The sequence below is a fragment of the Polyodon spathula genome, chromosome 6 (assembly GCF_017654505.1).
Source record: "Polyodon spathula isolate WHYD16114869_AA chromosome 6, ASM1765450v1, whole genome shotgun sequence".
Taxonomy (NCBI): Eukaryota; Metazoa; Chordata; class Actinopteri; order Acipenseriformes; family Polyodontidae; genus Polyodon; species Polyodon spathula.
Window position 1 is genome coordinate 42,293,488 of NC_054539.1, and position 13,575 is coordinate 42,307,062.

Consider the following 13,575-nt stretch of genomic DNA (forward strand, 5'->3'; position numbering starts at 1 on the left):
TGTGTGTTGTGTGTGTGTGTGTGTGTGTGTGTGTGTGTGTGTGTGTGTGTGTGTGTGTGTGTGTGTATATATATATATATATATATATATATATATATATATATATATATATATATATATATATATATATATATATATATATATATATATATATACACACACACACACACACACACACACTGAGTGTACAAAACATTAGGAATACTTGCTCTTTCCATGAAATAGAAATACTTGGTGGAAGCACCTTTGGCAGCAATTACAGCTGTGAGTGTGTTGGGATAGGTCTCTACCAACTTTGCACACCTAGATGTGGCAATATTTGCCATTCTTCTTTACAAAACTGTTCAAGCTCTGTCCTTGGGGAGTGTTAAAGGACAGCAATCTTCAAGTCTTGCCACAAATTTTCATAGGATTTAGGCCGGGGCTCTGACTGGGCCACTTAAGGACATTTACCTGTTTGTTCCTTAGGCACTCCAGTGTAGATTTGGCTGGGTGCTTTGGGTCATTGTCATGCTGAAAGGTGAACTTCTGTCCCAGTTTCAGCTTTATTGCAGAGGGCAGCAGGTTTTCCTCAAGGACTTCTCTGTACTTTTTTCCCCATTCATTTTCCCTTCCATCCTGGTAAGTGCTCTAGTCCCTGCCGATGAGAAACATCCCCATAATATTCACAGTAGGGATGGTGTTCTTTGGGTTGCAGCGCTGTGTTGGGTTTACGTCAAACATAACGCTTGCATTTAGGCCAAAAAGTTCTGTTTTAGTTTCGTCAGACCACAAAACTTTTTGCCACATGACTATAGAATCTTAATCACCAAAAACATTTTTTTTTTTTTGCATACTTCAAATGGCATTCAAGGTGGGCTTTCTTGAGTAATGGCTTCCTTCTTGCCACCCTACCATACAGGCCAGATTTGTGGAGTGCTTGGGATATTGTTGTCACATGCATACTTTGACCAGTCTTGGCCATAAAAGCCCATAGCTCTTGCAAAGTTGCCATTGGCCTGTTGGTAGCCTCTCTGATCAGTCTCCTCCTTGCTCGGTGATCCAGTTTGGAGGGACGGCCTGATCTAGATAGGGACTTGGTGGTGCCATACACCTTCCACTTCTTAATAATCATTTTGATAGTGCTCCAAGGGATATTCAAGGCCTTTGTTATTTTTTTATATCCTTCCCCTGATCTGTGCCTTTCAACAACTTTGTCCTGGAGTTCTTTTGAAAGCGCCTTGGTGCTCATGGTTAAGTCTTTGCTTTAAAATGCACTACCCAGCAAAGGCAACCTACAGGAACTGCTGAATTTATCCTGAAATCATGTGAATCACTACAATTTAACACTGGTAGAGGCCACTTAACTTTGAAGGTGATTGGTTACACCTGAGCTAATTTAGGATTGCTATTACCAGGGAGGTGGACACTTTTTTTTTTTTTTTTTTTTTTATAATTAATTTTCTACAAATTTCTAGAACATTTTTTTCACTTGGAAGTTGTGGGGTAGGATGTGTAGATAAATGGAAAATAAAAACACTATTTGAATGCATCTTAATTCCAGGCTATAAGGCAACAAAAGGTGAACATGTTGAAAGAGGGTGTAGACTTTCTGTAGGCACTCTGTGTGTGTGTGTGTATATATAATTTAATTTTTTTTAAATTGACAGTCAAATTAGTTAAACTTAATGCTTCACTCTGCTAAAATATGAATGTGAAAAGATGTGAGTCTTGAGACGTTGTCAAGCAAGTCCACTGCTAGGCATACGCAAACATGCAAGCTGCGTCCCCTAAATCCCCCGGGAATTTAAAAAAAAAAAAAAAAAGTAGAATTATATGTACCTGTTCGTTTCATGTATGCAGTATTCTGCCTTTGTCAAATTCGTTAAAGAATTAAAACACAGTACAAAAAGCAAAAATCCCAAATTGAAGCAATCTGACATGAATTGTTTTAAAGTGCACCAAGTCTTAATCCAACATGCAAGAATCCTGAACTGAGCTTTTATTCCAAGTCAACCACACATGAAAAGTCTGACATGAAAGAGAAGTTATTCAGATTCTCAAGTTTTTTTCTTTTTGTTGTTTTTTTCAAATTAATTTACTCAATTTGCTTTGCTGTAATCATGCTAAATTGGGTAAAACTGATATTAAATGGGCTTGTTTTTAACATTGATGTTCATTTGATTTTCGTTCCGTTGTTGATGTTCTTCAATTTTGACTTGGCCGTTTGTTTTGTTTTGTTTTATTAAAAAATGTTTTGGGGGGTTGGGGGGGGACACATGGTTTTGACACTGCATATGCTTTTAGGTGGGCTAGTGATGGGAATTATGTCGAGAGGTACGTTCTCAAATCTATATGTGGCATTGCGGCCTTAAAAATTACAGTTATTGAATATCGCAATATTTTTTATATTATAGTCACGGTATGAAAATGACAATATTGGCACAACCTTAGGCTGTAATAATAATAATTTAAAAACCGCTAACATCATTTTGTTTCAATTTAATACTAGAGTTACCAGCAACTTTACAGCTTCCAGGACCAGTAACGGTACCAGTACCAAACACTTTAGCAAATAGTGCAGAATGCCAGTAACAGTGCCAGTACCAAAATTTTTTGCAAATAGTGCAAAGTATCAGTACTAAACACTTTAGCAAATAGTGCAGAATGCAGTACCAGTACCAAACACTTTAGCAAATAATGCAGAATGGCATTTTTACATAGTAACCATGACCCTATGTACACTAATATGAGTTAAAAGCCAGTTTTACGTTTGACTTTTAGGACAGGTCAAAGGTCATGGGCAATGACGTTTTTTGATAGCGTATACATGGGTTACTATATGTGTTCCATAGTAACCATGGCCCTATCTGCACTCTGTAAAGAGTTATAAGCCAGTTTTTTATGTTAATGTCATCCAACGTGGCAGCTATGTTTTTTATTGTAGCAACTTCCTTTTAACACCCTTTGAAGACAACCACACTAGGGCCATTTGTGCTATTGGGTTTATTTCAATTGGATTAGCAGTTTAGGAGAAGAATGTCTTTGTAGTTTGTGATTATGGTGTCTGTACCGTGTGATTTTGACGTCATACAGCATAACCGCCATACCACATAACCTATTAGCTTCTTGCGAACACCAGTTAATCTTGGACTATCCCTCAGCAACTGTACCAGCTTTCAGCACTCTGCAATAAGTCGTTTTCGAAAGACGAAATTTTACATTTAGGTAAACAAAAAAAAAATTTTCAATCCAATATGGCAGCCAAACCATTTGACTTCCGACATAAGTTATTTAGCATTTTCCATCTTCCCATAAGCATCTACTAACCTGCCGAATCTGGTGAGTTTTCAAGCAACTCTGGCAGAAAGAAAAAAAAGAATAATAATAAGAGGAAGAAGAATCCCAGCAATAACAATAGGCTTCCCAGCCATAGCCTGGAAGCGTAATAATCTTTTATTCTCATTACACCAATGTGTGCAATGCAGGACATTTATTTTGTGTTGCCATACCGGTAGCCTACAAGCTAAAGTAAAAAAGTGCACTAGGTGTTCATTTGATTTTACTACTGTACTGTTTACTATATACTGTATAGGCGTACTGTACATATTTATATATTTTTTCATAATGTAATGTGTAGCCTACCCAAAACACACTCCTAATGTCAGACAAACATACAGTTTAGCGAGGGACTACACTCCTGTATTATTATGAAAAGCTTTTTGATAGAAACACATTTTTTATTTGTGGGTAAAGGGGGGTGCCCACTAGACATTCAGATAGGATTAAACTCCCTTTCGTTTAGTATTGAAATAGGTAAAATGAAGACGGAACTGGATGAGTTGTACAGGTGACGTTTACATTTAACAAAAACAATGTTATTTTGATTCTTGCACCCTTGATTGCATAGACGTTATCCTTTGGGCTCCCTCTGCTGCAGCAAACCACAGCTCTGCTCCCACTAATTATTTGAACAATGTCGCATGACTCTAGCAATGTATAATGCTAGAGATCTCACTATGAAGATGCAACAGATATTTAAATGAGTATTTTGCAGCTGTCTTCATTAATATATTTTCTCTCTAGTACATACAACAAAATGTTCACTTTAAGTGTAGCAACAAAAATGCAGCTGCGACCGGCCCGTCTTAGTACACATACCTGATAAAGTTCAACATTTTACATTGATGATGGCATTACACTTCTGTAAAAGTGTCGGCTTGCAAACTCAATTCGTACATTTCATTTTCAACACAACTGTTTCACAGTAATGTGTTTTTTTTAGGGGTTTTTTGTTAATCTTTTTTATGATGGCCAGAAGTAGAGAATATGATCTTGCATAAATAACAAACAATAAAAGGTTTTTGACTGGAGACTGACAAAGCTAAACATTTTTATAGATACATTTAAGAACAAAAAACAGCCAGCCTAAAATCAGCAGTACTTTTTTATTCCTCCACAAAGTTACTTTGGCACACCCTCGCTTTGTTGCCTTATCCTAAATGTTTGTAGTCGTTACGCTTTGGCAAAAAATTGACTGGCAGCTACTTGCAAGATGTGCGGACAATATATAGTTTTGAGCCTTTTAGTTAATAGTATTTTTATTACTGAATGGAAATATGTCACTGAATAAGATTTCAGTTTGAAACTTGCACAATTTACCGCTAGCCCAACAAATGGCAAATGGAAATGTTCTTCTTCGACGTAGAAACGGTATTTGCCATAAAAGAAATTACCGCAAAGTTGGACACGCGAACTAGACTCTCATCTCAACGGTTGTCCTAGGTCTTAGTGCTTTTGACATGCAAAGTTATGTTTCAATGGTGTTTTACCACAATACTACTATCTATAACAATGACAATATAAAAAAAAAAAAAAATAAAAAAAAATCAAGCAATACTATTAATCATTGTTACGAGGCTCTCCGGATAGAATCACCACCCCAAACAATTAAATGTGTTTACTAAACTGCTGAAGCAATTCACACTCACATTACATGTCGACTACATTGCAGTTTAGAGAGGTGAGTTGAAAAACCTGACCCGACTGTTGACAACCCTATCTGAGAGCTATGAGGAAAAAATTACCATGATGAGTGATCTGAATCTCCCTGCAAAATAAAACCCACGCTGATTTAAATGCACCGTGTGTGTAACACATATCAAACAAGCTACAAAATAGTTTTAGAAATATGTTAATAAAACATAACAGCTCCCAAATGGTTTAACTTGTATTGGCACATTACAATAACGTAATTTAGTTTACTAAAACGTATTATTCAACAACGTCTTGCACATCTGACAGTTGTAAAGTTACAAAAAAAATATTTTTCTGTGCACCGATTTATTGTTATTATTTTTTTATCTCGGTATGATCTCTAGAACACGTTTGACAGAGAAAGCAACAAAGCACAAAAGTCTACAACAGTTTGCTGTTACTATATATTACAGGTTTACTGCATAACTTTACTCCATGAAAAGTGTTATGTGAATGTGCTGTTGCCTGCAGGGGTATGTTTGCATTCAGCAGCTGCGTGTGTTTAGTGCGTGCACCAGCAGTAATTCAATACCATATTCGTGTTTTTTATTTAAATAAGAACCGCACACATTGATGGGATGTAGTAAAATGGATGTGTGTCTGGGCGAATACTTAGGATTCGGCTGAATCCAAACCCTGCCCAAAAAGTAGGTATTCGGTGCATCCTTAATTTTGGACTGTTTGTTACAAAACGGTGACTGCTTGAAATGTTTTACATTTCTAAAGTCCTGTTTGCTTTTAGAGGGCATCTACTTTACCTGTGGGATAGTACCTACACAGAACTGGATTGGCGGAGAAAGCTATTCAGCTTTGTATGACTAGTGAAATTCTCAAAAAATTACAGTAACATGTCAAGTAGGAAAAACATGATTTTAATGGGGAACTGTTATGAGGCATCATATATGGTCATAAGTGGTCCTTGTTTGCTTGTTTGGCATCTATAGCCTTGGCCATTATTGATTCTTACTGTACCTGCCAATAGTGGTCACATTGGCAGGTACAGTTCTGTAACTGGATGTTTTGTCCTAGCATCACAATTAACCTAAGGTTTCACAGACTGAATAGCATGAATCTTGGCATACCTAATGTTACCTTAAGTAAGGTAGTCCAAGATTAGTGCTAATTGTGATCTGGGAAACCAATCTTAAGAGATCACTGTTTAATACATTATCTTCATAAACAGGTGAGTCTTGACTGCTTGGAGAGGTTCCTCTGCCTGTTTCACTGTTCCAGGCACTTGGAGAATCTTGGAGAAAATGCCAGCGATGCTCTAAAATTCTGGTAGGCAAACTTATTTTTACAACCTCTATTAAATACTGAGATGTTGTTTGACGGACCCTGACTAACACTTCTCTTGGACTACCTTACCTAAGTTAACATTAGGTTGTCCAAGATTAGTGTTAATCGTGGTCTGTGAAACCTTAGATGCATGTTATTGTTATTGCTATTAATGGTACTTTTAAGCTATGGAAAATATCTATAATGTCCCTCAAACAAAGTCACTAGGTGCCACCTAATAAGTTACTAAAACCTAATTCAACAAAAACATAATATAAAAAACTCTTCAAATGTGAATATATTAATCATTTAGCCTTACTCTTATGTTATACTTATCCGATTTGCTAGATTCAATTTTATTTTTCATATCGGTTTGCAGAAAGCTGGTTCCCTTTCAAGTATGAAATGTAACCATTAGCGTTTGGATACTGACCTTCAAAAGACCTGCAACCTAAGTAAGATATATCAAAGCTGCTTGTAGAGCCTGTGACGCAGTCATGGCCCACACCTGAGGGCACAAAAGCACTGCGGTCACAGACCTCAATGCCATTTTTCCTTTTAAGAACTGACCTGACAGGAGAGCTGGTTCAGATAAGTACTTTTTCTGCTACATATTTCACATTTATTGCGAAGAGCCAGCTCCTGCCTTGTCAGACAGCCTCCTATCTAGGAGTGTACTTGGACTCCAGGTCCATGCTTTCCACCTTGTCGGGCAGCAGAGTGTAGAGAATAGCTGCCTATTTGGAGCTCTTTCAGCTCAGTAGAGTGCTCACGATAGTGACTTTCCAGAAACCTCTGGGCTTGATGGCAGCAGCTTCCCAGACCCTCCTTTGGGTCTCCTGCACATGCGCCCTCTGCACACCTATTTCAATAGCAGGGTTTTTCAGCCTGCGTTGAACCTCTACCACCTATTGACAGTGTCTCATCACTGTCTAAAGGCACTCTCTTGGTGGCACCAGAAGGGAGGTCGTCACCACGGCAGACGTGTCCAGCCTGGGTTGGGGTCCTGTGTGGAATGGTAGGGGTGGTCTCCACATAAACGTCTTAGAGGTGGGGGCAGTTTCACCTGGTCTTGCAACATTTTTATGCAGGACGTACGAGGGGGACATGTGCTTGTCCCTAGAGACAACACAGCAGTCGCCCAGTCTCCATCGCATGGCCTGCAAGCTTTTGCTTTGGGCACATGAGAACCTCCTCTTTCGGCGGGCAGTACATAAGGGGGACCTTATGGTATCCGGACCCATCGAGCCTGCAGCTCTGTGTCGGACACCTGAACGGCTGCATTTGAGCTGCCTGGGACTTCATAATAGGGTCGTTGGCACCCTTCAGAATTTGTTTATTGTCATAACCCTGCTTCCCTGAAACAGAAAATGAATAGTAATCATTCACCTCAAGGTTGCTACATTTTGCAGGCTGATTTTTCAGAGCTTTTTTGCTCTGGTTCAAAACCTTGCATCCAGATGGAACTAGGCATATGTATAGTGTTTTTAATGCTACTGCTTGTTTCAGCTGAGTTTGTAACTGGTGTCATTCATAACTTCAGTCTTACATTCTGAAGTAAGCTTTATAAAAAGCCAAGTAGAAACAACTTTTAGGCCATTACGTTCATTAGTATTGAAGCTGTTTTTAAACTTTGCATTGTTTTACAGTCTAGCTAATGTGATACAAATTTGGCACTGGAGTAAAAAGCTTTGAAACTATTGTTTTCTTCATTGCTAGCGTCCATGGTTTTAGCACTATTTATTAACACTCTACATAGATTGCCAAAAGTTTTGCATCACCCGATATAAATAACAAATTTTGCTTCATAGTCGAATGAAGCCTGCTGAAAAATGTTACGTTAACATATTGAATTGCATACCACTGTATAGTTTTCTTAATGAAAAAATGACACATTCAAAAATGTGACATTTCGAAATCTAACAGGAAATGCTGTACTACTATTATTGCTAGACTTTTACAATATTATTTTGTAGTTTCTTTGATTATGTGATGTTAAAAATATGTAAATTGTGTTAATATAGTTTATTTTCAGAAATTATGAGTCAATCCTAAAATTCTAGGTGATGCAAATGTTTTGACCGTAGCTGTACATACAACACAGCTAGTAACAGAAGCCCTTTTTTTTTTTTTTTTTTTTTTTTTAAGCAATTGAATAAACTACTCTCCATTAATTTCTCCTTTTATACTGTTGCTATGATTCTGCTGCAGTATAAAGTTATACATGATATAGTAAAGCTATGGAAAAATTCATGGGACATCAAACATTTACATTTTAGCAGTGGAGGCAGGGGATGGACTGCAGTGGAAGAGTGGTGTACATTTTAATGATCATCAGACTGCTGACTTAAAATAACTCCATTGCCAGTTGTCTTTGCTGCTGTTGTTGAATTGCACAAAGCACATCTCCGAAAGAGATGAAAGTCTAGAAAAAAGGTGCAGATCTCTTCACTGCCTTATGTTTTTACATGAAACTACAAAAGAACATTGCTTGGTGCATTTGAAATGCTGGTGCCTTCCAGGAGTTGCTAGACAGAATTTAATAAGGTCATCCAGTCCTTGAAAGGATAGGGGGGAAAAAAATCCTTAGCAGAAGCAGAAACAGTTGGTGAAAGCCCTGCTTGGCTTAAACTGATTTAACAAACAAAAAAAAAAGAGAAATACACCTGCTATTCCCATTTTGTAAAATTAATTCCCTATTAAAAGCCAACACGCTTGATTTTAATAACTGGGTTAAATCAGCACTGTAAAATGCATACCCATTATTATTATTTTTTTTTATTTAGTCGTTGCCAATTATTTTTTATTTTCTCTCAATTTTGAAAATGACCAATTTATTATTTAGGCTCAGCTCACCGCTACCACCCCTGCGCTGACTCGGGAGCGGCGAAGACGAGCACACGCTGTCCTCCGAAGTGTGTGCCGTCAGCCAACCGCGTCTTTACACACTGCGGATTCACCATGCAGCCGCCCAGGAGCTACAGCGTAGGAGGACAACGCAGCTCCCGGGCAGCTAACAGGAAAACCCACAGGCACCCAGCCAGACTACAGGGGTCGCTGGTGCACAGGGAGCCAAGTTGTTTGTTGAATGTCGTCCTTTCTCAGTCTTTTGTGCTCTCCCTTTTCAAGTCGACAGACACGCTCCTTAAAAATAAAAATGTCCACAAATATATTTTTTAAACTGTACTAATACTACACTAGTGCAAATAAAGAAACAATATTAACTATATAATATTGTATTCCTTATTGATTGACTTGCTATAGAAATTTAAAGCATCCAGACTCTCTCCAAACACAGAATACTGTATTATATAGATTTACCTTCCAAAATATGTTTGACGGATAAGTAAATAGGTAGGTTAGGTTGAGGGGAACTAAGTTGGAACTGCGAAATTCTAAGGATCAAGAATACAGTCGCTTAACAGTGACAAACACACATTGCAAGCGAGTCAACCGTACATTTTATTTATTTCACTTTTTATTGAAAACCAGACTTATTGGTCATCTGTTTCTGGCAATTCCCTGACGGGCTACAATTAGCTGTCCTGACATTTCTATGATACATTCTGTAGCTACCGCGTGCAGTAAATTCACAACTGGCCATTGAGACGTTGGGAACAAAGAAAGTACGTGAAGCTTGATAACATGCAAACTGAAGCTGTGCATCAAAATTGCTATGAGTATTCTTTACATATTAAATTGAAATTACCGTAATTTTCATATTTTTTCAATGCATAAAACATCCAGTGCGCAGCTTATCTTGAGCGTTGGTGATGCCCCATTTAGTTTTTCTTCACAAAAACCAAAAGATTTGTAGTTTTATTCATTCCATTTTGGCTGCACCTCCAATACTGTCTGTAGCCATTTCACCTTCATCTCCAGTTTGGACCTGGTCAGTACCAGGGCTTACCGGTCCATTGGTGCCGAGCTGAGACAATGCCTGCAAGTTTTGAGACACCAAAGCAAGGGCCTGCATACTTGATTCTTAAAGCTACTTATATAAACCAAATTTCATGTAAAAATAATTCTGAAAGACAAAATGTTCACAGTATTACTAAAGTTGCCAAACAGAACAACTTGCACATTTATTTATTTGTTGTAAATCTTTATTGATGGACAGGTTTCAGTTCCTCTGCCATGCACGTCTCTTTAAACTAGTAGTTCCATCTCACTGGCTTTATCCAGCATAAATATCTTCAAATACTGAGCACCATCTTATTGTTAAAATTGATTGTCTGCCCTTGCCCTGAATTGTCATGCTGGTTAAATGTAGTTAAAGAAAAGCCTGGATTCTAGATTGAGTACATTTCCAGCTGCTGTTAGTTTTGAAATCTGCTCCACTGTGCACAATTCATTGCCTTCATCTTAAATCACCTGCTGAGTACTGTGACAAATTAGGGGTGTGCTTTATATACTGTTTTCTAGTAGTGTAAATGAAAACTATCTGTGATCCAGTTTTCATAAACAGTGTGATGGATACATATTTATTAATGAAAACACAAAACAAAAGCTTAACTCCTTCTAGGAGTGTTAACTAAACTTTAACAAGTTAAACTGGTTATCAGTATCACAATACCTTATGTCAGGTCTGTCCATCCAAAGGCAATGTCCCGGCACGGCTCAGAGTCCTTTTCCCGGTGCTCCCATGCTGGTGGTGAATACACAGTGATTAGTGACTTTTGTGCAGTAGTTGTAATCCAGGGTTAATGCTGGCTTGACAACGACAGCCTCCCGGGTGTTTTAGCAGTCTAATAATTATAAATAAACAGATTAGACACACAACAAAATAGAGCACTCATGGTTATACTTTTTCGGTTCGTTTGCTTGTAACCAATACAAAAGGAACAGATTACATCATCACATCCCCTGAAATACCCTTAGTCATGCCCCCTGCGATAGCTCGTTGTTGTGTATCCTCCAATCCATGACTGACACATTGCATACCGCATTAAGGCGATGATTTGTGGCATTGTGACTCTGCCCCCTTCCTGGATGGATGGCTTTCAACTAACCCTGGAATGAACTGCCAAACCATCCAGTACGGGGCACACTGTCTCTGTTGTACCGCACTCTCACAGGTCGGGAGTGGGATTGTTGGCTAGGATTAATTGGCTGTCTGTCACAGTTCTGTACAAGGGATATTAATTCACTTAATTAAATGTGCTGAGCATCTGACAATGGATTACTCCACTTATATTCACCATTTGTCTTATAATTCTGCATTATGCCTGGTGTGCATTATAAGTGCATCCTTGGGTGTGTTTTGAGACCTGAGGCAATGCCTTTCATCCTGCCATCCTTTTATCAAGAGCTGCAATTATAAGAACCACATGTTCCGCTGTGCATAGCACGCCCTTTGGGTCAGGTTGGGTCCTAATGCCTGCTGCAAAGGAAGTCGGTTTAGGCAGGAAATCTTGTTTATCCTCAAACGTTTAGTGTTGCGGCAGGAAAAATGGGAATCGAAATTGGGGGCATCCTCTTCTAATCCTTAGGTTAGAAAATGTTTGGAATTATCGGCTTACAAAGTTAATAAGCGCCATGCACTAATTCATTAAAAAAACATGTTATGTTTTTAATATGTATTATATAATTTGGTGATACCAAGGGGAGCTTGCATGTCATTGCCATTACCCTTGCACTGCCACGCTGTTACTGCTGGCTGTGTTAATGATACAGATGACACACATTTGACATAGTGTCTGTACAGTTTGTGCAAACTGATTCTCTCAGTAAAGTTCCATTACAGGTGGTGTCCAATGAACATTAACTATTTCAGTGCCACATTGTTTTAAACTGTAGTCATACTGATGATGCAGACCAGACACTTCTAGACGGTGTCTTTAGATTTGGTTCACATCTGTCCTCTGTGATTTATCTTAATAAAGTTACATTACAGCAGGAGTCCAGTAAAAACTAGTCATTTCACCACCACAATGTTTTAACCTCTTGAGACGACATATCTTTTTTTTTTTTACTTCATATTTTCAAACCATTCCATCTGATATGACTTGCCCCTATGCCCCCGGAGATGCTTTTGCTTTTGTTCGTAAAAGATACCTTATTCTACAGTAGTTCTTATCCTGTCCAATTTACAATTGCGGATTTCAAGAACATAATTCCTACAATTCATTTTTATGTATATAACTATAACTAGTGCTGGGATGAGCATGGGTTGTGTGTTTTTAATATTCTTTCAAAATTAAAAAAAAATGATCAAATTTTGAATCTTCTGAAAAAAATTAGTAAAATAATTAGTACCGCATTAAACCCCAGGAGTAAAATAAACCTGCTAACCCCATCCAATTGACCTTATCAAGAGAGTAGAGAAGCACTCTACTGTACATTGTGTGTTATCTCAGTCATCATTTATTTACAGTACAACCTGTCTTAGCTGATCTAATTGGTTCCAGTGGTCCGTCCGATATGTAAAAATATCTCTGAGGGAGTCGTTCTACTACATTGTAGTTGCTTTTTAACATCAGGGCATTATGAATTAACAAATTCAGGTACAACAGTTTGTCAAAAACGTCAAAGTATGGTACTGCAACTATACTATACAACGGTAATTACTGTAAGTCGGTATTCAGCAATTTACAAAACAGCATTCCAAAAAACGCTCTTGCCATGCTTTCTCAGTCTATACCAAAGCAATCAAAAATGTTTTGCACCTTAATTCACATACAGAAGAAATGGTGTTTTACCACAAAATATATAATATATATATATATATATACTATATTATAATATATATATTATATATTATATATATATATATATATAATATATATAATATATAATATTATATAGTAATATATATTATTTCAACACAAATTTAAAGTTTCAACATTTGAATGGTACAGTAGATATGTTCATTTAGGGCTTTTAAATTGGTTTTAATGATTTCATCAGTTTAATCACATAATGATTTAATCAATTTAATCTTTGATCAATTTAAAAAAATAATTGATCAATTTTTAATCTTTTCTACTTTAGTATAAAAAATGGTGCACGAAAGACTGCAACTTGCAACATTTGCTTACTGTTGCTTTCCTTTCTTGGCAGTACTAGAAGTTTATCGTATCGTCTTAAGCCGAGGGGACACTTGCTGTTGTAAAAAAATGTAGGAAGCGATACTTTTTTTTTTTTTTTTTTTTGTAGAAAGGGACGTGCAAGGAACAGGTTTCAGGAAACTTTATTGCAACCAATAAATCAGCCAATTGCAGTGATGTAAAAATTAATTTGCTGATGAAAAAAAACAATGAAATGGTGGAGAAAATGAAT

The 13,575-nt window shown here is 37.4% G+C and overlaps 1 protein-coding gene across 4 annotated transcripts in view; it reads left to right on the top strand.

The window, feature by feature from the left end:
- The window catches only part of lyst (lysosomal trafficking regulator), a 180,182-nt gene that overhangs the window by 36,602 nt on the left and 130,005 nt on the right, over positions 1-13,575 (top strand). For all 4 annotated transcript variants that reach the window (XM_041252875.1, XM_041252878.1, XM_041252877.1 and 1 more), the window contains one exon: positions 6,200-6,297. In XM_041252875.1, coding sequence (XP_041108809.1) covers positions 6,200-6,297 — 98 coding nt within the window. The remainder of the gene's footprint in view (positions 1-6,199; positions 6,298-13,575) is intronic.